This window comes from Cryptomeria japonica, chromosome 11 (assembly GCF_030272615.1).
Source record: "Cryptomeria japonica chromosome 11, Sugi_1.0, whole genome shotgun sequence".
In the NCBI taxonomy this organism is placed as follows: domain Eukaryota; kingdom Viridiplantae; phylum Streptophyta; class Pinopsida; order Cupressales; family Cupressaceae; genus Cryptomeria; species Cryptomeria japonica.
The window spans coordinates 400524477-400551885 of record NC_081415.1 but is presented as its reverse complement, the minus strand read 5'-3'; the positions used below and the strand labels follow the sequence as shown (position 1 = coordinate 400551885).

The following is a 27409-nucleotide window of genomic DNA, read 5'->3' as shown; positions in this document are numbered from 1 at the left end:
AAATATTATGTTCTATTAATTTTTGCAATATGGTATCAGAGCAAGGGGTCACATGAATTTGTCAATTTCAATGAAAGATGAAAATCGCAAATTTTTCTTGGTATAATTCACGACCTATTTGTTTTTAGGGATTTATGATTTTTTTTTGTTAAATCGTGCCAATATTTATTGCTAAAAAATGTGCTAGGTTCAGATTTCGTAGATTCATTTTTTAGTAAATTTGTCTTCAGAAAAGGAAATTCACACTCAGAAATCCTTTGTTTATTTTGCTTAAGATCACACAAATTTTCCAAAAATTGTGTCAATTTTATCATCTACGTATTCACATGATTGATATATTTGTATTTTCGTGTCATTTTTTAAGATCGCACGCCAATTTTGAGTTTGTGCCACAGCTAGGGATTTAATTGTTTGGCATTGTTTCACTGATTATTGGGTTCAAACTCGTGGAAAGGTTTTATTAAGTTGTTTTGTGCAAAACTAAAGCACACATTTAATTTGAGAATTAGTTGTCATCTTTGAATTTCAATCATTGTGGCCTAAGGTTTAATGTCACTAGGTTTCATTCCATATTGACATTCTTGCCAAGGTTAGCTTGTCGTCAGTTCAAGCACATAACATCTTGGGAGATGCTAATGTTTGACATTTTAGAAAAGAAAATGTGGTGAATAGGTGCGAAAGCCAAATTATAGCAGTGGTTGAGAAGACAGAGGGTGGAAAGAAGAAGAATGAGGAGCAACAAATAGTTGACTTGTGTCATTAAGTTTGGTTGTTCTTCAGATGCATCAACTGATAGAATGACAAAAGTTGCTGATTTGATTCTCATTTTTCACGATGAAAGGCCTGTTATTGTTTTATTTGCTATGGGAAAGACAACTAAAAACCTCCTATAGTCGGGTTTTGTAGGAACACATGTACATGATCCAACTTTGAAGTCTATGCTTGAGGAGATTAAGATTGGAGGTCTAGCTATAATGATGTAGTACTGGAATGATCCAAACATTTTTCAAGTTAATGGTTTTAACTTTCGGGATTTGATTTGCTCTAAATGACCAGCACATTGAAGTTGAAGTAGACTAAAAATTGCAGGCAGCCATGCATTTCCTCTATAGATATCTTTAAGTAAAATGTTCTGAGGTGCTTCTTGAAGCTAATTCTGACACACTTTGTCGTCATTTTGAAAATGCTCTAGATGCATTTCCAAGAAAACCTGCAAAGATTACTATGCCAAATGAATTGCACGTATTTTAAGAAACCCACACTTTGAAGATAGGAAGAAATCCAGTATAGATAAATTCAAAATGGATGGTTGCCTAGTTAGCTCGGGAGTGTGTCTTGGGAGTCATACCCTTATGAGGGTTATGAGACAACTTGATGGAACTCTCTAAATGTAGCTTAGTATGGATTGTTGTCTAATGGTTTGGGATATTTGTGATTTGAGAGTTTGGGGAGGTGGTAATCCGGGAACTTGGGAATTCAACTCGGGAACTACACTTTTATGAAGGTTCGAGGCAGCTTGATGGAGTTCAACCTGGTATATGGTCCGTTTTCAAAGAAAACTTTTTGAAGAATGGCAAATTTCATGGTTTAAGATGTTTTTAGTTCAATATGTTTTGCGTTTAGTGAAGTAAGCCTTAAGGGGTGGGGGGGGTTATTAGAATAATATTAAATTATTAAAAGATCTTAAAATTGTAATTAAGCCACCTTAGTGGCAAGTGTATATTTTTTTGGTTTTTAGTTCATTATTTTTAGTAGTGGGTGAGTTGTCATGTTTATCTGTTTGCAGTTTTCATTCTCCAATCTGTATATAAGGAGAGGAACCTCTTTATAATGATCTTTCAGTTATTTAATAAAATATTGTGTTCAATTAATTCTTGCAGTATTAGTTAGTCACCTACAGACAAACGTTCCTGAATCACCTAACTAATGACAAAACACATCACATTATTGAATGTGCACAATACTAAAAACATGGATGTGCTTGTGTGCTGTTCCCCTGCATTTGATTGGCTATATTCACTGAACACATTTTTGATAAAGCCTAATATAGCAGCATCAACTACCTGAAAAGTATGCCTTAAGTGGTTGTTTGAGATTGTGCTGCTATAAGCCGAGTCTTTGCTTGATCTCTTACTCATCCTAATACCTGGAGATAGAAACATTATGAGCTTTGCTTTCAAACTTAAACAAATGCATGTTTTAACCTTGAATACACAAAAAACAAGACATAGATGGCAAGGACAGGGATTCTCTTAAATAACTTAAAATAAAATGTTGCTGCTGTTGCCACACACAAGAGGTACACAATGACACTTGTTGTGGTGGCTTTCGATCAACTGCCATAAAATCTAATACTAACAACATTAGTACAGTGTAAACTAGACAACCCAAGAACATTTTTTTTATCAAGCATTCAAACCACTGTGGTGAGCCACATTTGGTATTTATTGTAATGGGAAACAGGGTTATTTTACTTCAACCTGATGATACTCTCTACTGCACTTGTTCTAATTTTCCTTAAGTTGTAGTATGTGAACATTGTTTAATAGATCAATTTGCTGGTTTAATTTTACTTGCGATTTTATGTTTCTACCAAATCATGCCAAAAGTGGAATGCGACCAGAGGATTTCTGTTTGGATCAAAATACTCTTTAGTAGTTTTCATGCATTTTATTTATCAGTCCCATATTAATGCAGTGGTTCTTCCACAGGCGGAGGCTATTATGTCAAAGCTTGCAACTTTTAACAATGGTGAATTAAATGCAGAACCATCATTGTTGATAACTGCAGATCAAGTAAATTTCACCATCCTTTTTCTTTTCTCTATAGATAACTGTAATTTAATCCTGGTATACTGTCAATGTTCATATATATCTTTTCTTAGTGAATTTCTGTTTTATTCAATGTAGAATACTAACTTCACAGACAGACACACACCATAGTACATCCTAGAAGAAAAATGTGCAAGCATTGTAGAATAGAATCAACACATTACGATACATAGGACACAATATAGAGCAATGTTTAATCTTTTCTTTAATAACAATACTATATACAGGGAGAACATCCACTTTGAACTGTCATGGACTTTGATAATCATTGGAAATCCATATGATAACAGTATCTAGAATGTGCCTATATGCTATTATCCTATAATAGGTGTAGATTACAGTGGTTAAGAACAAGCACCATTGAGGAATAAAATCTGGAAGAAGTAAAAACAACTCAATAACTTGAATGCATCAATCTCAGTGTAGCATAATGGCTCTTTACATTATACTTTTCTTATTCTTTATTTTCTAACTGCATTTTATTGCTCTCATATCTATCCCTGCTTTTAGAGCAATTTGTATTATGCTTAGGGTGACGTGGGAGACAGGTAAAAGTAATGCCAATCTAGGATTCATAAGTTTTGGGCAGTGCAGCTCAAGTAACAATAGGAATAGAAGTTTATCTAGGTGAAGGTGGCATTATATCTGCTGTGAGAATCTGAGGCAGGGAAGATAATAACGTCTCTTATACATTTGCAACTACTTCATGATCATCACTGCTGCTGGCTTGACTGCACACCCTTACTCCCTGGCCTCCAGTTTTTCTCCAACTCTACTTCTCTGTTTTAAACTTCAGCCATCATTAACTCCAAATTAGATGATTTATCAGAAGCACCCTCTTTGTTTCTTTTGTTTTAGAACTCTTGAACTGCATGTCCCTCACTTTGAATTGTTTGTTTGATTTATAAACATTTTGGGCAGACATTTGCACATCTATTATTCTGTTGATGCATGTTTTATCATGCCTCAAATAAAATACAGATGTGCTCTACCTTTCCTGAAAAGAGATTAGACTTCCTCAAGGTTTATATCACCAGGTCATGGCCATGCAAGGTAACTCAATGATTGATGAAATGTTGTTCCAATCAAAGGGACTATGAATGATCCAAAAGAAATCAGAGAAATTATTGGTTTTATCACAAGTAATCAGTATTTTCAATTTTTCAGATCTAACGTGTGAAGTCAACTGATTTTTAAATCAATTCATTGCATACCTATTATCACTTCTTAGTTCAAATCAACAATAGAATAGCACTTGCAATCAAGAAAATGTTGCTTTACTAGTCAATTTGTAAGCTTTAATCCTATTCTAGATCTTTATGCTAATCAATGGGCATAAAAAAATGCAAAAGATGAGAAAGAAAAGGGAAAAAAGTGAGCTTCTTTTGCAGTGATGTGAAATCAGAATTATGTTGAGAAGATAAAATTCTTGAAAAGTCTCTCTTTCTTGATAAGTTTTACACACAATTAGAGACACAAGGTGATGCAGAACTCTAAGGGCAACTCAACCATGAAGAAACTTATAAAAGTCTATCATATGCATGAGCAAATCTAAAATACAATCCTTCACAACCTTGAACTCTTATGACATTCAGTTAAAATACAAGGAATTTTGCCATTATTAATTTGAAATCCAAGAAACATTCACAAGAACATAACCCACTGTTTGAAAACCCAAGAAAACAGAGAAAACAACTAATATCAGTCTAAAAATTGCCTAAAAATAAAGGGTTTTCCAATCCTGTAATAGTCTTACAACCAGTCTCTTATAAAGTTTTAGTTCAAAAGGTGGGTTTTGGTTCCAACTACTTGCCACAAAAATTAAATATATTTTCAGATCTGATGGCTCATAAGTAATCTCTGATTTTATGATCCAAAGCAAGGGATAACAACTGAAATTTATTATAGACAGCTCTTAGTCATTGTTACAATCTTCCTTTTCCCATGTAACATATTCTCAATACTTATTCCAAGGTGGGTTTGTTCATCCAATGTGGCACTTGATTATAAAAGGTTGTCTCCTTTATAAGATATCTTGGAATACAATTTAAATTGCTCTTTTGGTTTGGGTAACACAAGTTCCTAAGTCCTTGTCATGTTTTGGGAGTCTTTTTATTCACTTTCCAGTGTCTATGTTTGACTGGTTTGCCTCATCTTTCTCTTTCACCTATAAATCTATGCATTTTGGATTACATTTATGGGACAAGATTTGTGTTAGCAAAGTACTGAGTATGCACCTCTAGTATCATAAGATTTACTATACAAAAGCCTGATAAAAATGCAACCAAGCTATGCCCATAAAGCAGAAAAATGACACATTCATTCCCACATGAATCCGTAGAGGAAAGAAATGTAGATTTCTGATTTATGGAAATTTCAGCAGCATAATAATATGTCGATTAACACTTTAGGAATAAAAATGAGAGAAGAAAAGAAGCAGCATAGATAGAAATAAGAGACATTGACATACATGGGGAAAACCTGTTAGGGTGAAAACCCCACATTAAAAAGCACAAAACCAATGTATTATGAGCAACAAAAATAGCTATGATAACTTGTAGGCATAGAACCTTAACATGGAGATCAGCATACAACTCCTCTGGAGGAAATTTTATAGCATAACCTTGCATCTAAAACTCAAGCCCTCCATATATAGACTCAAGGTGGCCTAGAAAACCACTAAAAGCTTACCATGGACCCAAACAAGGTCCCCAAATCCATGGTGTTGATGTGTTTTTTAGACACCTCTAACACAGAATAAAATACCAGAAGTATTCTATCCTCTCTTGATCAAAATTCTCCTGGATGCTGAATTATATGATCAACCGAGACGACTCCAGGGTTTCTATAGTTGATGTGTGGATAGCTCAATGGTTGATGTATTTGCTGCTCCTCCAAGGGGTCTTACGTATATGTCCTCAAGGAGGTAAACTTCTTGATTTCAAGAAATACTTAAAGCCTTCGAATGATATGCAATGCCACTCTCTTACTTACTACTACTAAATAGATGATTGATAAAAAAATGCAAAAGGTTAAAAGGTTTGAGGGATACTAAACTAATCCTAAGTATTTAAGGATGAAGGACAACTTTGATGAAACTCATCTAGTCTTTGTTTCGACATACAAAGAACAACTTCACAAAGGCTAGTGCAATCCCCTAAGGGAATTGAATGATTTTCAAATTACCATCAACAAACATAGACACCATCACTTGAATGCATATCAATGATTGAATAGTATCAACGATTGATGCTGCATTCGTGTCTACAAAGAGATCCACTTCTCTCACGGAAGGAGTGCTAGTAGTGATTGAGTGCTTGCTGATTTATGTTTCTTTTCCTGGGCTGGGTCATCATGCATCCCTTTCCTTTTCTTTCTTTGAGTTTGTGAACTTTGTCATGTCCCCTCCTTGATCATTATATATATCCTAAATGAAGTAATTATTATTATTAATTAATATAATAATAACAACGAATTACTATTTGAATTTTTATTGAATGTGTTATTTAATTAATATCTAATAATATTCCGGAAATATTCAAATAAAAATAAATTAATATTATATTATAAACATAATTTATAATATTCTTAACCATAAACAAGTGCAACGTCCCTATCTAGATACTAGAACTCTAGAACCGAACAACTAAAGGAAAACTCCTTTATATATAATACAAGGCATACAAAGACATAGGAAGAAAAAAAAACAATTACGATAGTCTCATTAAAGATGACTCTATGGTTAATAAAGATTATTATTAAATCAAATATAAATAAATTTCTGTTGTCAGAGATTGCTCCCTCACGATAGACAGTGATATTCAGTAATGTAAAAGTTGATAAAACTAATACAAATAAAATGGTTTTAACAACTGATTTTTCATCTCTTTCAACTAATCGATATTATAACATTAAGTTGTAATGATCAGCACTTATATCCTCAATGTAATCACAAACTATCAATAAATGAACAATGAGGGTCCAACATTGATGAGGCGAGGACTTACTATTTTAGTAAGTCAGGGAATGGCTATTTTGGTGATACTGTCGTACAGAGCTCTCAATGCTCTGTCACTGGGCACGAAGATCATGCTTTTTAGAGCATTAGTTCATGACTTACTATTTTTAGTAAGTGACAGTATGACATAATTCTATTTCTGGCAGTGGACAGGGTCCTGATCCTGCAGCAGTTCAGTGGTCTTCCTGGCTCAGTTTCATCCTGGTTTTGACATTAATCAGTACGGAAGTCATATGTGACACAATTAAATATTATTTCCTTATCCTAAGGTTTAATATTTAATTAATTTAATCAATTACTACTGATTTATTGAATTTGGGATTAATGCCTAATATTTCCTAAGTGCTAGGCGAAATTTATGTCTAATAAGGAGATGTCAAAATTATTAAGATGAGATATTATTTTATTTTCATCTCTATTGTTCCCTAAGTGAAAATCGTGGTCCATGCTTTTTGGCATGAGGGTTGACTTGTAGGATGGTGCCACTCTTGGGGTCCACGTGAGTTGGAATGAAATGCAAATGGAGAGAGTTGAGTTTGAAGCAATTTGCATTTGAATTTGATGGTGTGAAAGTTATAAATAAGAGCCTTGGGCTCCCATTCTGGGCATCTTGAATATTTGTAATGTTATGTTGCCGGTTTGGCGACAGAACTTGAGGCTTCGGAGTGCGTCTCCCTAGTGCTTCCCGGTTTCATACTTGAAACATAGTACCTAGCTGTGTGCTGTTATCTTCTACATTCTCAGAGCATGTCAGTCATTTTTGGTGTTGGGACGATTTTGGTGACTTGCTGGTTTGCCTGTGGCTGAAGTGCATTTTCGATCACACCTCTCTGCTGAAGCGACTGACTGTTATGGGTATTAGCTCTTTTATCCTTCCTAGTAATGGCGATATACTTTGTCAGTTTCTGGCATTTTTAATTGAGTTTTGAATTTCCTAGACCAAATCGAAATTCTTAAGCTAGGCGTGGTTTTCTGTTTTGCATTGGGATGCATGCAAAATCAATAAGGGGAGTATGATATCATGGTTTGGGTTGGTTGTCATTGCAGTTAATCTAGTGTGGGTTTGGGACTAATTTGGGGTGATTTGGATGTGTATTGAGAGAGTTGTGAGCTTTTTAGAGTTTTCTTAGGCTGTTGGTTTTGCAATTCCAGCCTGCAGATTGGTTATTAGTAGAAATTCATGTTCTTATTGGGATAATCTGCATTACTCTCTTTCTCATATCTCTATTTTTGTAAGGTTAAGTAGTAGTACTACTAACCAGTTCTGTTTTGTAATTCTCATCCCGCTGAAAAGTGGAAGAGGCTGGCTTGCCGCCTATTATCAAGCAAAATTGTAATTTTTGTTCTCCCACTGCATAAGTGGTCGAGTGATATCTATGTGTAATGGTCTTCCCGCTGCATAAGCGGTCGAGTTGAGGTTGTTATGTAATTGCAGTCCTCCCGTTGAAATATTGCGGTTGAGTGATTCGTATTTTTGTGTATCTCGCTTGGCTGGTTCACCGCCAAGTTTTCTTGCTTTCTCGCTGGATAAGTGGAAAGGGCTGGCTTGCTGCCCAAGCATTGCATTGTTTTCAGTTAATTAAGCTAATGATCCCCTCAACACCGTATGCTCTCACCTTCCCACATTGGGCACTTGGTGATTAGAAAGTGGAAGGGTTACTTTCCCAGCATGTTTCAGTTTATGATTTCTAACCTTAACGGGTTAACTTCTTGTTGGCCTTGAAAAAAAATAAAAAAATAACTGGGATATTACTGTAACCCTTCGGTTACTAGCTCGAATCATGCTGAAACTCTATATGATCCCAGGGTCCCAAATGAACCCAGTAGATACGTAACACCAACTACTCCGAGCTCTATCTTGCTGATCACCTATACCAATGATGTTCCGCGAACCCCCACCGAAGTAGGCAATCACGAACTGCATAACTGAATCATCACCCAAAGATACGACTCAAAGAAGGAATCAAACTGAGAAACCATGTGAGTGAATTTTGTAATGGCAACATAGATTGACACAATCAGCACAACTATCGACCTATTACAAAATGTGTTTGCAAGGTCTTGCATCAAACTCTGAACGGACCCCCCATGCTGATACTGTGCCACTCTGATCATGATTGATAAAACATCATATGCACACTGCACACTCAACCCCTGAATTCCCATAGGAAAATCATTATCAAGACCAAAACAGAATTTCCTAAGAAAGCAGAATACAAACTCATTGTCAATCACGATCCTGGGCAACTGAAAAAACACCCTGCTTATCCTCCAAAAGAAAACATTCCTCGCTCCTCTCCAAAAACCAACCTCAAGAAGAATGAAATGACTGCAATGAATCAACCCCTCCCATAAGGAAGTGAAGGATAGCTGCACTATGCCCCACAGATCCCCTACAATTGTCAGCATAGATGTCAGTGAGTGCTCGGAACTGCAAGTATGCAGGTCTAAAACTATAAACTGTAACATCAACTCATTAAGAAACCAAATCCTAGGCTAAATTTCCATCCATCCACCTGCAACAGCTGTAATGATCTTCTGTATATACTGAAATAGGGAATAACAACAACAATACTACTACACTTTGGGTTCTCGCCAGAAGGAAAAAATCCACCATGCTGACGCTGCACTACTCTGTCACCCTCTTTAGTCCAAACAGACCAACTCTCAAACACCTGATTTTGTGGGCAACTAGCTGGTTGAAACAAAGTGTGAGGCTTGCCAAACATGGGCTCATCACCTGCCATCAAAACATGTCATACCAAGACGAACCCCAAAGCTCCATAATCAAATCACCTTTCCCTGCCATCAGTGACGTAGTCAAATCCTGTATATGTGAGCTAAAGGTAAATTGGTAAACACACCTCAACATGTAGTCAAGGTGAAACACTCTTGCCTGCACCAATGAAATATCAGAGTGATCATGTATAATTCCCTCCGTGCTGGCAACAACAAAAGATGGCTCACAGCTCAATGCGGAAAGATCAACTCCATCAACATTAACAACATGAGAACCATCCAACCCTCCAAAGATGCATGAGCCTGTGACCAAGTCAGAGGTGTCTGAGTCATCGACAGTTCAATCCACCCATAGTGGTCTCCTGCAAATATGAATGACACCCAATATAGGTGCATAAAAACAAATACCAATACCTGTCAAGCTGTTGGTATGGATCAGTACAACACCATGTAACCAATAAACCAAATAAAAAATGGACTACAAGGTATCTCTACAGCCCAAAGTGGGTAAGAACTCATCATACTCCTTTCCTCCTACTCCAAAAAAACAGTTCCAATTTTCCCTATCCAATTCAATAGCCGCTGCCCCCAAAGTGCAAATTGAGAAAATTCTGATCAGCAATGTAGGACAGCCATCAATCAATGAAATAGGAGGTAAATCCCATGAGGAAGGTGCTGGAAAATGGTAACTAACATGCTCCTCTCCAAACTATAAACTGAAATCATCTGGAAAGGTGCTAAAGTCCTATTGTGGCATTTCTTCTTACAAATTTCCTCAATCCCCTCAATAATTTGTTTGATCTCTAAGATTCTCACATCACGCTCATGGATTACTGATGGACCAGCAATGGTTTCCTCCGCTTTGTGTAAGGAAGAGTGGGCCATGCTCAACTGTAAACAAAGATCATCAATTTCTTCCTCTTTCCTTCTCAAGGCATTTGAATAAATCTCAACTAGGTTGAGAAGGTGATCACGATCTGAAAGAAGGTGCAAATAATTTGACTTCATTGTTCCCATACCTTCTTTGATCGTCTGCAAGCTATCAAGAGAAGTCTCTGCTTCAATTCCCTTTGTCTTCTTTCCAACTGAATCATCCAAAGGTAATTTTCAACTAGTTTTTGCATCTCATTATGATGGGATAAGGCTGCCACAATCCCATCCTCATTCACCTTCAGTTGATTCCACAAACTGTGCGGGCTGTGAGAAGCAACTGATTGTGACTGAAATTCTTCTTCTACAAAGTCTGTATGCACACACTATGCTCTTGAATTAGATCAGCACGAATTCCACCTGAAGAAATTTCCTCAGTGCCCAAATCACTAGAAGATGGTATGCTTTCATCATGCAGTTCTACTGGAGCAGTAGTGTTATCACAAGTAGACTCCTCAAGGAAGTTTCTCTTCCATTGTTTTATCAATGAAAATCTGCACATCCCCAATGAAAAATTTGGCATACCCCTCACCTATAGTGATTGACTCAACCTCCCTAATATCCTCCTTAACTGAATGGAAGTCATTATCCCTTTTACCTTCATCATACATAGAAGTGGATGTACTCAAAGCTGTGACTTCCTTCTCAGCATCTGAATCAATTCTCCCCTGAAGAGAAGGTGAAACCTGTAAGCCCAAAGTGATCAACTCTTCAGTAGTAAACTGTTCCCTAAACTTATCAATCTTCAGCTCAACCAAACTTCTTGAGAGATCATAGGTAGCAACTGAAACATGCAACTCTCTTCTCTAAATGTCTAGCAAATTTGATCGCAACTGCATACAAACATCATCATTTTCAACCAAGATCATGGACAAGATGTTGAACATATCTGACTTCACCTTGTCTAGTTGGCGTTTCCTAATTTCAGCAATGAAACAATTAAACATTTGCAGAATCATCTTATCACATTGGAGATCCAACATAATAATAAATGTTCTGGCTCTTGCCATAATCTCTACAATCTTAGCCCTCTTACCAAAAGTAGGGGCTCTAACATCATGTAACCCCTAAAGACTTTCAACAATCAGCTGTAGAACCTTCTTCAGTATGTCATCATTATAGGGTGCTACCAGAGCTGTTATTCTTGTGATCTCACTGAGACAAGAGGCAACTGCAATTCTCACCTCTTCACAAGGATGTTTCAATAACCTGTGCTGGACCAAAGCAAGCATTAAAGGCTTCAAAGCCCAATTTAGAATCCTCCAATCTGATTGATCTACTTTGGAAAAATATGAGTCTAATTCCTCTAACTTAGAGAGAATATCATCAAATTCTTTCATAGACTCCAATCTTAATCCAAGTATATAGAGCCAATTGCCCACTTCATTTTCTTTCTGCAAATCTCTTAGCTACTCACATTGAAAAGTTTCATTAAATTCCTTTGAAAGAGGACCCATGACTTGTTCTGTTGTAGGGTTCATAATTTTTTTTCCTTGAGTTACTTTGCTAAACCTTAAAAACTTTGACATCCAACTCCATAGGATGGTAGGCTCAATAGCTCTTATACCACTGTAGTAGGCTGCCCTATTCTGAGAAGAAGAGTGACTGTTTTTTTTAATCCTGTGAACTGTTGTTAAGTTTAACCTAGTGCGTTTATTTTGTTTCTTTGCATTCTTTCTTTTCAAACATATTCATGTGCAATTAATTTAACAGCCAATAACTATACCAATGAATATTGATTGGCAACCACCATGCAATACTGTTGTACTTTTGAAAACAAAGCTTTTGAACAGTATGAAAGATCAATGTTGCCCTTTCCCCTTGAACACAAACTATTCTTCCTATTCGATTCACATTAAACAAATACAATTTGCAGGAGAACAAATGGTGAACTTGGAACTTGGCGTCTTGCTGATTGTTTGAATTGAATCACACGACCCAGCAACTCCTTTCTCATTCACGCAAGTTTAGTATACTTCTTGTCCCATGCTCCCAATGCTAAAGCATGCTCATGAATCACGCCCAGACCAAAGTATTGTCCACACCCAGCCAGGTCTGTTGCTTACGCCCAACCACAGTGATGTATGTGCTCAGCAGAAAGAAGATATCATGCTCAGCTAAGAAACTATTCACATTCAGCAGAAAAGGAAACTGAGTTGCTCAATGTTTGCACCAACAGTGCATAGCATTCCAAACAGTTATAATGCTGGGGTTAATGTTCACGCCCAACACCTTTAATGGAGTCGTTCAATGTAAATCATAACCAGCATTAGACGTCTGGTCTATTCAATGCATACATTCGGGTTCCCTCTGTGTATTTCATATGATGACTGACACAATTTGTTCAAGAAGTTTTCAATTATAAATTAACCCAACCGCTATTCCAAGGCTGTAAATATTTCTTATGAAGACTCCAATCCCTGCGAACATCCTTTATCGGTGCAATATTGTCTGCAACTGAAAAACTGTAATACCCTATGGCTGTCAAGAATGCCCTTTCCAATTAACCCAACTTTGCTTTTCTCCCAGTTACGAACTTCAACTTGCACATGCTAAATTCCATGTTTCCCCAATCTCTGCAAATTAATTTTAAAGAATTTCCTAGATTTTATCTTTCACAAACGTGGGAAATGTCGCCAATGAGGGTGTACATCCCCAAAAGTCAAGAAATTTCCAGATTTTCTCCAGAAACACAAACTCCAATAACACAATTCCCAAGAGGTTCTCTTCAGCATTAAAAGCTTTCTTTTATAACTCTTTTTCGGCTTAAATCCCAATGCACCAAGAATGTGGGATAAAAGAGTGTTTTAAATAAATATTATTATCCCCCTTATGTCTCCACAATGAAAGGGAACTTTTTGATTTTTCCCTTTAAACATTAGACCCAGCATTAAATAATCATTTAAATTAAATATTTAAATTTAACTTAGGAACTTTTAATTTAATCGCCCAATTAAATAATAGCTCAATAAATTGGCGAAATTGATGAAGAATTAAATACACCAAAAATGCTGACATCCAAAAATGCATCAAATATTTCAAGTCACTGAGCCATAGTTGACTTACTATAAATAGTAAGTATCTGGAAAGCTCGTCAGAACATCTCCGATTGTCTTGAAACTGAAATCGCCTAGGCCAAATCCCTCACCCATCCCTGTAAAGTCCTTGGGACCAAGGCAAAACGGGCTAACGACACATCATTTGATGTCAAACTAAAAATGTGGACATTACAAAAATACCATTCCTTGTGAGTTTCCTTGCCATCTTGGAAGTGTTTAATTTCGTTTTCTGAACATTCGATCCCTGAAGTCATTGACATCAATGTGACCAAGGTTGGTATCACCAACCTTTCACCATTTAGAATAGAGCTTAGTCTCGAAGAGCACGTCTTTGAATTTGTTCTTCGTTTGGGCCTGCCTCCCATTTCCTCCAGTCTTTGCTCCAGACATCTACTTACAAGAAAGATAACTTCTGTCATGAAATTGATATAGCTTTGGGTTTTAGTGATTGGCTGATGTCAAAATCAGATTTTAACCTTTATGTTTCAGTCTTAACTGCAATGCAAATGAAGTTGCTGGCAGAAATATGAGAAGAAAAGGATCAACAACTTTCATGATACGACATCTCTAACAAGAACAGTCCCATCAACCGGTTTACATACCTTGGTGAAGATGAACAATTTAAACTTGTCTTGAAAAATAGGAGTTACAGCACTTGGACAAATAAATCAGACCTGAAAGTGATATAAATAACTCGATTTTAAACTCTTATAACAAAATGGCAGACCTGGGGTTTCTTGAAATTGATAATGAATGATGATCTTGCCTGGGATACGCTTTGCAAACGAAATCTTGACAAGTGCTGAAGGTCTGATCCCAAGTAATTTTGCCCTTGATGCTGCTACAGGTCTGATGGTATACGAAATTTCACAAAATTCTGCCCAGGCTGTCTTCAAGAAATGGACTGAAAATTCTTCCAAATTGGGTTCAAAACCTTTTCAAGAAATGGACTGAAAATTCTTCCAAATTGGGTTCAAAACCTTTCTCAAAAATCGCCTTGCTTGATGTTGAATTTGATCAATGAAATGATCAACAAATTTGCTGATCCCAATGTATTTCGCACTGCTCTCATGTATTAATCGGAATTCGCTGATTGTTTGTTATTTGAATGATGCGTAAAGTGAGGTTAAAAGTCCCTCTTATAGGTGTGGATGACTGAAGGGGTATGTCTCTTTACCTTGATCTTAGGCCGACCTTATTTAGTAAATAAAACATTTTAAATTCTCCTTGCTGAGCGGTTATACCCTTGATTAGTGCTTGATGGCTGACCTACTATTATTGCTTGAAAAGGTCTTCGAGAGGTTGGCATCTTTTGATTGATTTGCACATTATTCTTTAGGCAGCATTTGTCTCTTTGTTTGCATTATAAATTCAGCCTTAAACCCTTCGTTTGCACAATCAATTCAGTGGTTTATCCTCTGTTTGCTCTATCATACTTTAGGCGGCCTTTGACCTTTCAATTTGTAATATCCCAGTTATTTTTTTTGTTTTTTAGGCCAATAATAATCATCCACAAACAGATAACCCGTTAAGGTTAGAAAGCATAAACTGAAAACTTGCTGGAAAATGCAACCCTTCCACTTTCTGATCACCAAGTGCCCAATGTGGGAAGGTGAGAGCATACGGTGTTGAGGGGATCGTTAGCTTCAAATAACTGGAAACAATACAATGCTTGGGCGGCAAGCCAACCCCTTCCGCTTATCCAGCGGGAATGCAAGAAACTTGGCGGTGAACCAGCCAAGAGAAACATACAAAGGCACAAATCACTCAACTGCGATATTTCAGCGGGAGGACCGAAATTACAAAACAATCTCAACTCAACCGCTTATGCAGCGGGAGGACCATTACACTCAGACATCACTCGACCACTTATGCAGTGGGAGGACTGAATTACAATTTACTTGAAAATAGGCGGCAAGCCAGCCTCTTCCACTTTTCAGCGGGGTGAGAGTTACAAACCAGAATTGGTTAGTAGTACTACTACTTAACCTTACAATAATCAAGATAATGTGAGAAGAGAGTAATGCGGAACATCCAGATAAGAAACATGAAATTTCTGCTAACATCAAAAATCTGCAGGCTGGAATTACAAAACCAGCAGCCTATGGATTCACTAAAACGCTCATAACTCTCTCAATACTCACCCAATTCACCCCAAATCTGTTCTAAACAATATCTATACCAGCTACAAAGAAAACAAACCCAAAGAAAGCCATCGAAACACCCACAATTATTTTGCACGCTTCCCAATGCATTCACAAAACCCAACGCCTAACCTGGGAAGTTCGATTTGCAATATAAAAATCCACACTCAAAATAAGATGCTAAAAACTTACAATATGCATCGCCAGTGGTAGGAAGGAAGGATGAGCCGGTACCCAGAATGATGGAATCGCCTGGTCAAGGGGTGTGAGCAAAATACACTTTCAGCAGTCCCGCGACCAGCAACCAGAAAACACTCCAATCCCAAATAGAACACTCCACAATCTGCAACTCACTCACCAATAGCACTGAGAATACATGGACACAGCTAGGTACTATCTTGCAAGTACGAAACTGAGACTTAGCTAGGAAGCCATACTTCGAAGCTCAGATTTTCAGTTCCAAACCGGCAGCATAACAATGCAATTTTCGTAGATATCCAAAAAGAGAGCCCAAGGTTCTTATTTATAACCTTGCTCCACCAAATTCAAATGCAAATGCACACAAATTTGCCCAAATTACATGTCCTCCAATGCACCCAACACATTTGAATTTAATTAAACATGTCCCTTCAAAATGGCGTCCACTTATTTCCAACTCCCTAGGCAAAGTTCGAACTTTTGCTAGGTGAACAACTTGCAATATTAAAACAATATGAACATGACATGTTTAATCATTCTCAGCACCGCCTGACTAAGGGAAATAATGATATTAGTAGCATATATTTATCCTTTTCCCTAAGTCACCCAAAACACGATTAATCAGTAATAAAATAATTAAATATCAAACCTTAGGATAAGGAATTAATATTTAATTAAATAACTTATAACTCCAATATTGATTAATACCAAAATCAATGATGAAGTTGTGCGATGAAGACCACTGAATTGTGCTGAGTCAGAACCCTGTTCGAGACTGCTAAAAATAGAAATGCTCAACACAACCACTTACTAAAAATAGTAAGTCAAGAAATACTGCTCCAAAAAACATAATCTTCGCACCCAGAGAAAGAGCTTGGAAAGCTTAGTAGAACTGCATCAACCAAATAGCCAAACCCTAACTTACTAAAACTAGTAAGTTCTGACTTCACCAAAGAAACAAATGCATGTTATGCCACCTTGGAGTTCATGGAAAACCCAGAAGGAAACCATAAGTAGAACTGAAGAATTCCCTCCTGACAAACCCTAGAAAGCTCGTGCAGAACTCCACAAAAGTTGGAAACCCTAATTCTCCTTTCCAATTAGCCTACAGGTCTCTGGAATAGGCCAATGGACCACTGAATGCATATCACTGAGAAGGGGACATTACACAATTGCACAATGAATTCGGTATTTTTGATTCCCATTTGCATTATGATTTTGGTATTATGGGCTTTATTTGCACAACCTAGGTAGCAATTTGAGTTTTGTTTGTACTAGATGACTTTGTCTTGGGCGGATTTAGTGCCTCATTTGCACTAACTTGGCGTTATCCATGGTCTCATTTGCGCAAGCAAACCTGTTTGATCAACTATAGAACACTTTATTGCACCAAGGCAAAGCGGTGTTTTGTGCTTCATTTGCACAACTTGTTCTTGAGCGGACTTTAGGTCTTTAATTGCACAACCTAATCAGCTTTTAGATGCTCATTTGCACAAGCAAACTTGATGAGTGCGCTTTCTATCCCTGTTTGAACAAAACCTCTACTTGTTGGGTCGGCTTTTATGCTTCCATTTGCACAAGTTGGGCAATGAAGTGACCTTTGTTTGCACAATGATTTCTTGCTTAGATCAAGCTTGGTGTGGCGGCATTTGATTGTCCAATTGCACAAATTGGGCGGACATTTTCTATTCATTTGCACGAGAGGCGACACATGAGGGTTCATTTGCACAAGATGAACTTCCATCTCATCTTTGCTATAGGAGGTTTGTTCATTGAGATAGTCCATTTTATGCATATTTGCCTCAAACCACCTCTAACCTAGGCACAATTCCACCTTTCATTCATACAATTACCTCATAGTGGGCAAACCCATGCCAATATTACACCTTAAGCAAAATCTTGCCTTAGCCAAATTTTCACCTCAAGACTTTAATGTGCCCAATGCTATCATGCTTCACCATTTGTTTATCACTATATGCCACTTTGTGACCATTCTCTCAATTTAACGTATGCCATTCTAAAACCCTAATTCTCACCATCTCAAAACCCTAAGACTTTTCTTGCTTGCAAATGAGATCTTGATCATTTCCTAAGGCAAAACATCTTACTTGGAGCTTAACTCAGACTGCTAGCCACCTTAATCAATGAGACCTATACTGCTGGAAGGCAACAAAAAGGGGGGTCCCCATTTGCAATGGGGCAATGTGTGAAAATGTCACAACGCATGGCAAGAAATCTCATGGCTCACACCCCATATGGACTCATTATTTATCATTTACCTTCTTAGAAAGATGCTCTGTAACACATCATAACATGTATCACAAGTGGGTCAAGATTCCTAGTTTGCTTTGCAATTCCCTATAATCATGATTTTACATGTGCCATAGAATCTATCATAAGTAATCCCCACACCAATATTATAGTGACATTAAATACGTTTACAACTTTTTACACACATTTCAAGATAGCTGACACATGGCCAAAAGTGCCACCTCAAAGTGGGATGCCTCATTTCACTAACGAGGACAAAACAATAAATACAAATAAACAAATATTTTGAACATTAGGACTTGCAAGGTGGATGGCACATCTAATCCCAACATTCTCCCACTTTTCATATACCTTGCAAGAGCAAAAAGAAGCTCCAACATATCTATGAAGTAAACTCCAAGGTTATAACCATGCCATACCATTTGACTTTGTTGTTCTCATGGGCTTCATAGAAGCATTTGCAATATATTCCAAGTGACCACCATCCTAACTGTTGTGATGTTTTTATACATCGTCCCATTGCAAATGGAGACCTTTTGGTGTGTTTTTTATGCACGCACAACTCAGAATAAAATACCTAGAGATATCCTATTCTCTCTTGATCAAAATCTTCTATTAGCTAAATAGATGGATTGTGTGATCACAAAGATGATTCCAAGGTTCATGATTCATGGGGATAGTCTCAATTGGTTCATTGTGATATGCTGGTAATCTCAAGGGGGACTTACACAATTGTCCTAGGAGTTAATTGTTCTAAAGATTTTACTGATTCCTAATTTACTTTTTTTTTTTGGAACAATTTTTAATAAGTTCTAGTTCAATCCTACTACTTAGATTTGGAAAATAAGGCAAAAGATGAGGGTTGAGGAAGATAATTCTAATCCTAGGCTAATCCTATGAACTTGAGAGACAAAAATTGCAAATGCAGAATAAAAACCAATCCTCGCTTCGCCAAACTCAACATGTACACAAGACCAATGCAATCTTCTATGGAATTCAAAAGATTTTCATATTACTCATATTCATCAACATTTTGAACAATGAATAAAGTTCAGGCTAACTTTGCACAATAACTGAAAATCATCCAATTATCAAAAGTATGAACACATCATTCCACATTGAGCAATTCCATCAAATCCTTCATCCAATCTAACAACTTGAAAATAAAACCTACTCTTATGAGAGCAAAGAAACCATGCTAACTTGCAAAAGTAGACAAGATTCACCAACAATTGATCAATGAATTATGCCTTAGCACTTAAGAAGTATCAACACAACAATTTCTTCGAAGTCTCTCATATGAAATAAATGAAATGAGGAGGGTTTATATAGACACCCTTATTGCAAAGCAACAGCCTGGATTGATTTAAGATCAATGGCCAAGATTAAACAAAAAACCTAATTAGGGCTAACTAGCATAGTTATCCAATATGGACCAATGAGAAATGAACAACTAATTAATCCAGCTTTCTTCTAGAAGCGGGTTTCCCTTATCCTTTTCCTTAGCAGCAAATTTGATGAACCTGATCACTTTGGGACCCAACTCTTCCATTGGGACACTTGGCAGGATGCCAGTTTTGTACTCCATCAAGTCCATCTCATCTTGACATGTGGCAAAGGTGGTCATCCAATCAATTTCTAGCTTTTGAAAACCACCTTCAATGGACATGAAAGAAGATGCCTTGCTGAAATGTTGTCCTTGGACTGAGCTTGCAGCAATGGAAAAGTTGTTTTGAACTTTGGCCTTCAAGTTTTCCATGTCCAAGTCCCTGTCTCGGACTGTTTCCTATTCAAGCACATCAGCAATATGATGAAGACCTTGTCTTGGATGACCTTGATTATTTCTTCAATTCGGGTACCATCATTCTTCATCCTTTCCAAGGCTTCTCCTTTAGCTACCAATGCATGATACCATGTATCGAAGTCATATGATGGCCCAGTATTAATCACCTTTCCATTGACCAAGTCCTGCTTAGGGATTTGTTTCAATACCTTCAGACATGGGACTTTTTTCTCTTGAACAGTTTCAAAATCCTCCCAAAACTTGGCTATGCACTGGATTCTGTACATAAAGGAAGAGACCTGATCATAAACTTGTGCCAACTCTTCCACGAACTTGATGGCCTTATTTGCAACTTTAGCAATCCATTCCTTAGCGTCCTTGGCTGCCATCTTCTTTCCTTCAAAATTTTCAATTGATTCCCGTGGAAGAATCAAAGGTGGAGCGATTGCTGTCTCCTCCCTGTTGATGGGATTCACCAAGTGTTGGATATAACCTTTCAATTGTTCATTTTCTTTCTTAAGTTTGTTTTTCTTTTCCACTTCTTTCCTTAGCCTTTCTTTGATGGTATTGATTGAATCACCAAACTCCTGAATTTCGTGTTCCTTTGTAGTAGGACCTATGTCCACAGTCATTAGTTCATATTCCTCAGGAGCAATGTCTTCTTTGGATGTCAAATTTTGGAACAACCACTTGCACTGAACGGGATCTTGTGCCATCCCTATTGATCAAGGAATATGTTTTTGCTTTCTTCTTCTCGACAGGCTGGTTCAGTTTGGCTAGGAATTTTGTTGAATTGTCCACTAGTTGGACTTCCACAATAGTTTTCTTTTTCATTCTTTGCAACAACCAACTTGGCACCCTTGGCTGTTCAATGCCATTATCTTCTTCTTTATTTTCATCATTCCCTTCACTTTCTCCAATTCCCTTGAGTGCGGAAATCATTCCTTCCTAAAAACCTTCTTCCACAATGTCAACTTCAATATTTTCGAAGTCCACATCCATTGTTGTTATTGGACCATCAGGAATAGTTTGTTGCTGAACAGGCTCTACATTCAGCTCTTCATGAACTGAAGGAGGAATTTTCATCTCAATTTGTTGAATATCTTCAACTGGAGCCTTTCCCTTGCTTGTGGATGACCCTACTTCTTCAACCAAAGAAGTGTTGATAGCAGAAGATGCTTTATTTGTTTTCTACTTCTTTCTTTTTGAACCCTCTGTTGTGTCCATCCTAGAATTTCCACTTCTTGGCCTCTTGGTGTCATGTGTTACTTCGTCATCTTTTGAGGAATTAAAATCCAAGTTTTTCATCAAATCATAGGTGAAGAGGATTTTCTTCTCCTTTAGCTTGTGCACTTGCTGATCTACTCACCACCTTGTGAATTTCATGACTTGTCTCATTAATGTATCCAAATCTGAAAGTTCAGGTTCGGACCAATGTCTTGCAAGAAGAGGTTTATCTTTCTCTTCCTCATAGCGTGGCTGGGTGAAAATTCCATCATCTTCTAACTAATCTGGTATGGGGAAAAGTTCAAGTAATCTGATCATGCTAACTGGTAGTGGGGACAACATTCTCTTCTTTCATATTCATCATCAACATTAGCTGTAATGTCCCTTTCTCAGCAGTAATGAACTTAATTGATCGTTAGCCTATTCCGGAGGCCCATAGGCTAGTCGGAAGCAAAAATTAGGGTTTCCTACTTCTGGGAGGATGTTTCTGCAGTTTCGAAGGCTTGCATGTTGGAATTTGTCAGTTTGGATTCTAGATTCCTTCTGGGTTTTAAGGAAGCTTCGCAGTGAGGGTACATGCATAGCAAGTTATGGAGTTTGACCGACTTACCATTTTTAGTAAGTGGAGGGAGAAGCAGTTGAGTTCTCTGGGTTTTTTGAGAGCTCTGTGATGGTATAACATGCAAACCAATTTGAAGACCTTTCCGGGACTTACTATTTTTAGTAAGTTCGCCAGCTGCTTAGAATGTGGAGAAAATCACCTTGGAAACACTTACTTTTTTTAGCAGTATGCTATTTATAGTAAGTACTATTTTTGGCAGTGCTATTTTTAGCAGGAGTCAACAACTCAGCTCAGTGTCTATTTCCGACAATGCAGTTTAGTACTTTGGCCTCCGTTCATTTTGACAGTATTCAACATTTGGAAGAGGAAGTATTTTTTAATACTTTATTTTTTATCCATGGCCTAGGCGAAATTGTTTATGACTTCTAGGGGGCAACTTGGCGTTAGAGATTAAATTATAACTCTATGCAAATGGGCGATTTCCTAAGTATATTGCCTTAGTTGTATTTTTATTTTTGAAGTCATATTTGAGCGCCCACTTAATACATTATTTTATGTGCCTTATCAAAACTAGCGATTTATGGTGAAAATGAATTGGGTGAACTTGTGCAAGGAAATGAAATGAAATGCAACACCAAATGTGGATGAAATAGAATGGCATTTGGTTTGGGCACATTTGGAGAGCATTTGAATTTGAATTTGGCTGGCAAAAAGTTATAAATACAGGCCTTGGTCTCTCATTTTGGGTATCTATGAAGAAATTATAACGAAGTGCTGTGGAAATTTGGAATGAAGCTTCGGGGAATGCATACCTCCTAGCTGCCGCTTGATTTATTGCTTGCAATATAGCAACTAGTCGAGCTTGTGACCTCTCTTCATTCAGAGGAGTGGATTGAAGAACAATGCTGCAGAATTTGTGTTAGTTTCAGATGTTTTGGTGTGTTTTCTTGAGTTTTCATGTTGCTGGTCTCAATGTGTGCTGAAGGTGTTTTTTGCTCATGGCTCCCTATGTGCTTGACGTGTGGTTTTGGGTATTGGCTCCATCTCTTTCTATGCCTTGGGCGATAAAGTTCACCATTTTGTGGATCTTGAAAAGCTGATTTGGATTTTATGTAGCAAGTCGAACTTTCCAGCAGAGCCGTCCCCTTTCCTTGGTTGTCTTGGTTTGCGTGCTGAATGTTTGTGGTGTTCGCAGTGCAGGTTTGAGGTTCTATTTGTGTTGTCTATGCTATATCTTTCACTCGTTTTTGATTTTGTGCAATTCGGAGTTGATTTGGGGAAGTTGTGAGCATTTTAGTGTCCGTAGCTTGCTGGTCTGCATATTTTCAGTGTGTTATTGTTAATTTCAGAATTTGAAGTTGGTTGTGTGAAGATCTTTCTTGGTGTGCCTTGAGCTTTTGGTGTTGGGAGTTGATTTTGGGGTGTGTAAGTTCATTGGTGTGGAAAGAAGGAACTTGGTTATCATTTGCAGCTGTTGGTTCTCAATTCTTACTTCTATGATTCATATTGTAATGCTGGTAGTATTACTAACAACAGTTCCTATTGTTTTTTCTTGTCCCACTGCATAAGTGGAAGAGGCTAGCCATGCCGCCTATCTTGGAATGGTGATTTCTCTTAGTTTGTAATCCATATTATGCATTGTAAGTTGGTTAGTAGTACTAACAACCATCCTATTGGATTATTGCTTTAAGTCCCATTGCATAAGTGGAAGAGGTTGGCTTTGCCGCCTATTTTGGATATTGTGAGTGTCCTCTCGTTGCATAAGCGATAGAGTTGATTTGAATTTCATTTCTAGTCCTCCCGCTGAACAAGCGGTTGAGTGATTGCATTCTTCAGTCCTTTGGCTTGTCCTTGGCTGGTTTATTGTTAATTGATTGCATTGTTTTCTTTATCTTGCTATATAAGTGGAAGGGGTTGGCTTGCCGCCCGAAGATTGTAATCATTTTCAGTTATTGGTATCTAACGATCCCCTCGTCACTGTATGCTCTCACCCTCCCAGATTGGGCTCTTGGTGATTAGAAAGTGAGGGTTACTTTAGCAGCATTTGGTTTTCATTTCCTAACCATAGCAAGTGTTATGTTGAATGTAATTGTGGGAAAAATTTGGAAAAAATTAAGTGGGATATTACAGTGGTATTAGAGCTGGTATTCTTGCCAGCCTGTGAGTTCAGATTGATTAGAGTTCTCCATGGGTGATAGAGACATCCGATACTACAACAAAGAGTAGAAAAGACAACAGTATCAGATTCCTGCAGTGCCAGTTGAAGAGACTTTTATAGAGGTAGCAGTTGATTTAGTTGATTCTATGGCAGAGAGAACAACATAACAGAATGAGGGTCCTGATGCTAGAGTGGAAAGAAAATTTGAAACCATGATGGACATGCTGTCCCAGTTGCTGGCCAAACTTTATCAGAATATTGGTGGGACTCCTAATCAACCCACTAATGGACCTGAAGCTAGCACTTATAATAACCCTGGAGGAAATGGAAACAGGAGTAACCATGGGAGAAACAATGGAGGAACACTTGGAGGGTTAGTTTCAAGACCTTTGCAACCCGTCTTCCTACCCAAGGAAGTGCCTCAACCTGAAATTGAGATACCAATAGTAGATGAAATAAGGAATAGTTACATGGAGTATGCTTCTCTCCCTGTAGAGATTCGAAATATCCTCACCTTGGACCAGTTTATGAACCAAAAGAAGAAAAGAGGTGGAAGATATGATAGCTGCCCTTATGCTCCACGAGATTATCAGCAAGCCCTTGGAAAGGTTACTCTAGCCCATTTTGACGAGAGTGATAAAAGTTCTGCTAGATCATGGGTTCAGAAGTTGGACAATCGTGGGTTCAGAAGTTGGACAATTATTTGTCCTTGAGACCAATGCCGGAAGAAGATGAAAAAACAGTAATTGAGGTTGTGCATGATGAATCTCTTAATGTTTCTTATGTAGCTAGTGACAGTGTTGAATGCACTCATGTGCTTCTAGAGGAAGAGCAGATGAAAATTGAAGATGTTAAACAAAAGGAAAAGGTTAACAGATTGTTGGATGGAGATTCATGTCATAAGTCTGAAAATATTGCAGCTAATGATGAAGTTCCTAATGACCAAGAGGCTGTCCTATTTTCATTTTGTGAGTTTAAAATATACCAAGATGATGACATTCAAGGGGCAGATTTAGAGGACTGATCAAAAATTGCATTTCAGAATAATGGTGTTGAAACTCATAGTTTGAAGCATAGTTGGACTACTCGCGACTCGGCTCGACTCGCCAAGCCCTGGGAAAAAAACTCGGGAAAAACTCGACAACTTAAAAACACGCTTAAACTTAGTAAAAAATGCATTTTTTTGCAAAATTTAATGAGAAGATGCATCCAATGAGTCAATAAATGATAACACAAAAGAAACAAGCTGATTCTAGATATATTTAAATGCAAAGTGTCTACAAAAATCACATCCTCATGAGGAATGCTGATGGCTGGAAGCCTGGAAGCAAAATAGTAAATTACTAAATAGTTTTTGTAAAAACAAAAGTAAATACATCATTACAAATTACAATTACAACTTCCTCTTCCCAGCTCTAACAAAAACTTGGGGAGAGGTAGAACTAGAGGGTCTAGTCGTATAAGTCTGTTGTGGGCGTGACTGTGCCTCCTCGCTCGGTATGGCTTATAAGTCTGCTGTGGGCGTGACTGTGCCTCCTCACTCGGTATGGCTGACTGAGACTCATCCTTCATCCTGGATGAAGCTATGTCTCCACCTGCTTCTGGCACTGGCAATGAATCCTCGTCCTCATCCTCCTCCTCCTCAATGTCATCCAGCCTGAAACCAAATCCACCCCCCTCCTCCATAGCCCACCTCTCCAAATCAGTGATGTCAGTGTCAGAAAACAATGGAGGCTGCTCCTGTGATGTCCAATTGTTAATGCATGATAGCTTCGGTAAGATAAATGATTGAATGAGAGATAAATGAAGTCTCTCATTCAATCATTTATCCTATCGATAAACTATAATGAAAAACTTCAAGCTATTGTTCCTTCATTTGATGATCATTTTTCATTTGCATATATTCAATCTACTTAGTTCGATCAATGTTGAACTATCGATAATCATCCTATAGCATAGAATACCGATTAATATCGGTTTACACTATAATGTATGGACCCCGATTAATATCAGTTGATATATTAAACAGTGAACAATCATGGTTATCGGGATTAACTAGTATACACCGATTGGTATCGGGTTAAGTATACACTGATTGGTATCGGGTGGCAAGTTAAGTATACCCCGATTGGTATCGGGTTGTTAATTAAAGCATACATCGATTGGTAATTGCAACAATGAGTCAAAGGGTGCGATCAAGTAATGTCTTGATCGGTCATGTCTAAAAGACATGACCGGTCAAGGCATTGCTTGATCCTCCCTGCTTGCATATACATATCAATCGGCATTTGTGAGAAGGACATCGAAATCAATAAATGCTCCTCTCACTTGCAATATAAAAGAAGATAATCAGATTTATCATATTAAATAGAGAATACATAGTTAAAAGAAAAGATGAATTAGAATATAACTTGCATTTTGAATTGAGAATTGAATAACATTTACATGGTATCAGAGCTATAGTTAAATCGAACCTGAGGCTGTTCAATTTTGTGGAAAATTCAAAACAAGCATATATTCAACATCACAATTCTTCTAATGGCTAGCGCTATCAGATTCAAAGATAGATTCGGAGGAGGTGCTGACTTGTCAGCATGGAAGTTTAGAATTTAGATGATTCTAAAAGAAACTAAAGTTGAATCATTTGTAAAAACTGAAACTGCAGAATCTGAGACTGAACCTGACAAAACAACTTGGATAGAGGGAAATGAAAAGGCCATCAAAATCTTAGTTGATGGGGTGAGAAATAAAATCATGCCCATCATAAGGAAACATGCAACGGTCTACAACATGTTCAAAGCAGTTGAAGATGCATTTGAGATATCCAATGCTAGTAGAACCTTGGCTTTAAAGAGAGAAATAAATCATATAGCTATGATCAAAGGGGAGTCAATCAATGCCTACTTCATGCGGATATCAGCCCTAAGGGATGAACTAGCAACCCTTGGATATGAGATCCAAAGCAAAGAAATAACACTCATTGCTCTAGATGGGTTGCCTAGTATATGGGAAACATTCGTCCAAGGCATCAGTGCAAGGGATGGATTTCCTAAGTTTGATAGGCTAAAGGCAGATTGTCTCCAAGAAGAATCAAGCTTAAATAAGAAAGGGATCAAACAAAAGAATATAGATGAAGATCTTCAAGTCCTAAATACAAACTCCAACAAGAAAAGCAAGCAGAAACAATTTAGGAAGAGGAAAGGTCGTCATGACAAGAACACCTTCAAGAAGGATCTTTCACAAATTCAATGTTACAGATGTGACAAATTCGGGCACTATGTTGCCAAATGTCCAGAAAGAGCCAAACAACAAGCCACATTTGCCAAAGCAGGAAAATCTAAAAGGGAAGATGACTTCGAGAAGTATGTACTCTACTCAGCACTTACAAACCAAGCATCAAACAAGGTTAACTCCTGGGTGATCGACAGTGTCTCATCCAGACACATTACAGGGTTTAGAGAAGTGCTAGACTCCATGATAGAGGAGAAT

At 37.6% G+C, this 27409-nt stretch overlaps 1 protein-coding gene across 1 annotated transcript in view; it reads left to right on the top strand.

Annotated features, from left to right (window-relative positions):
- Positions 1-27409, top strand: part of LOC131071587 (uncharacterized) — a 102956-nt gene that overhangs the window by 48125 nt on the left and 27422 nt on the right. Inside the window, exon 4 of the mRNA XM_058007489.2 lies at positions 2712-2795. Coding sequence (XP_057863472.2) covers positions 2712-2795 — 84 coding nt within the window. The remainder of the gene's footprint in view (positions 1-2711; positions 2796-27409) is intronic.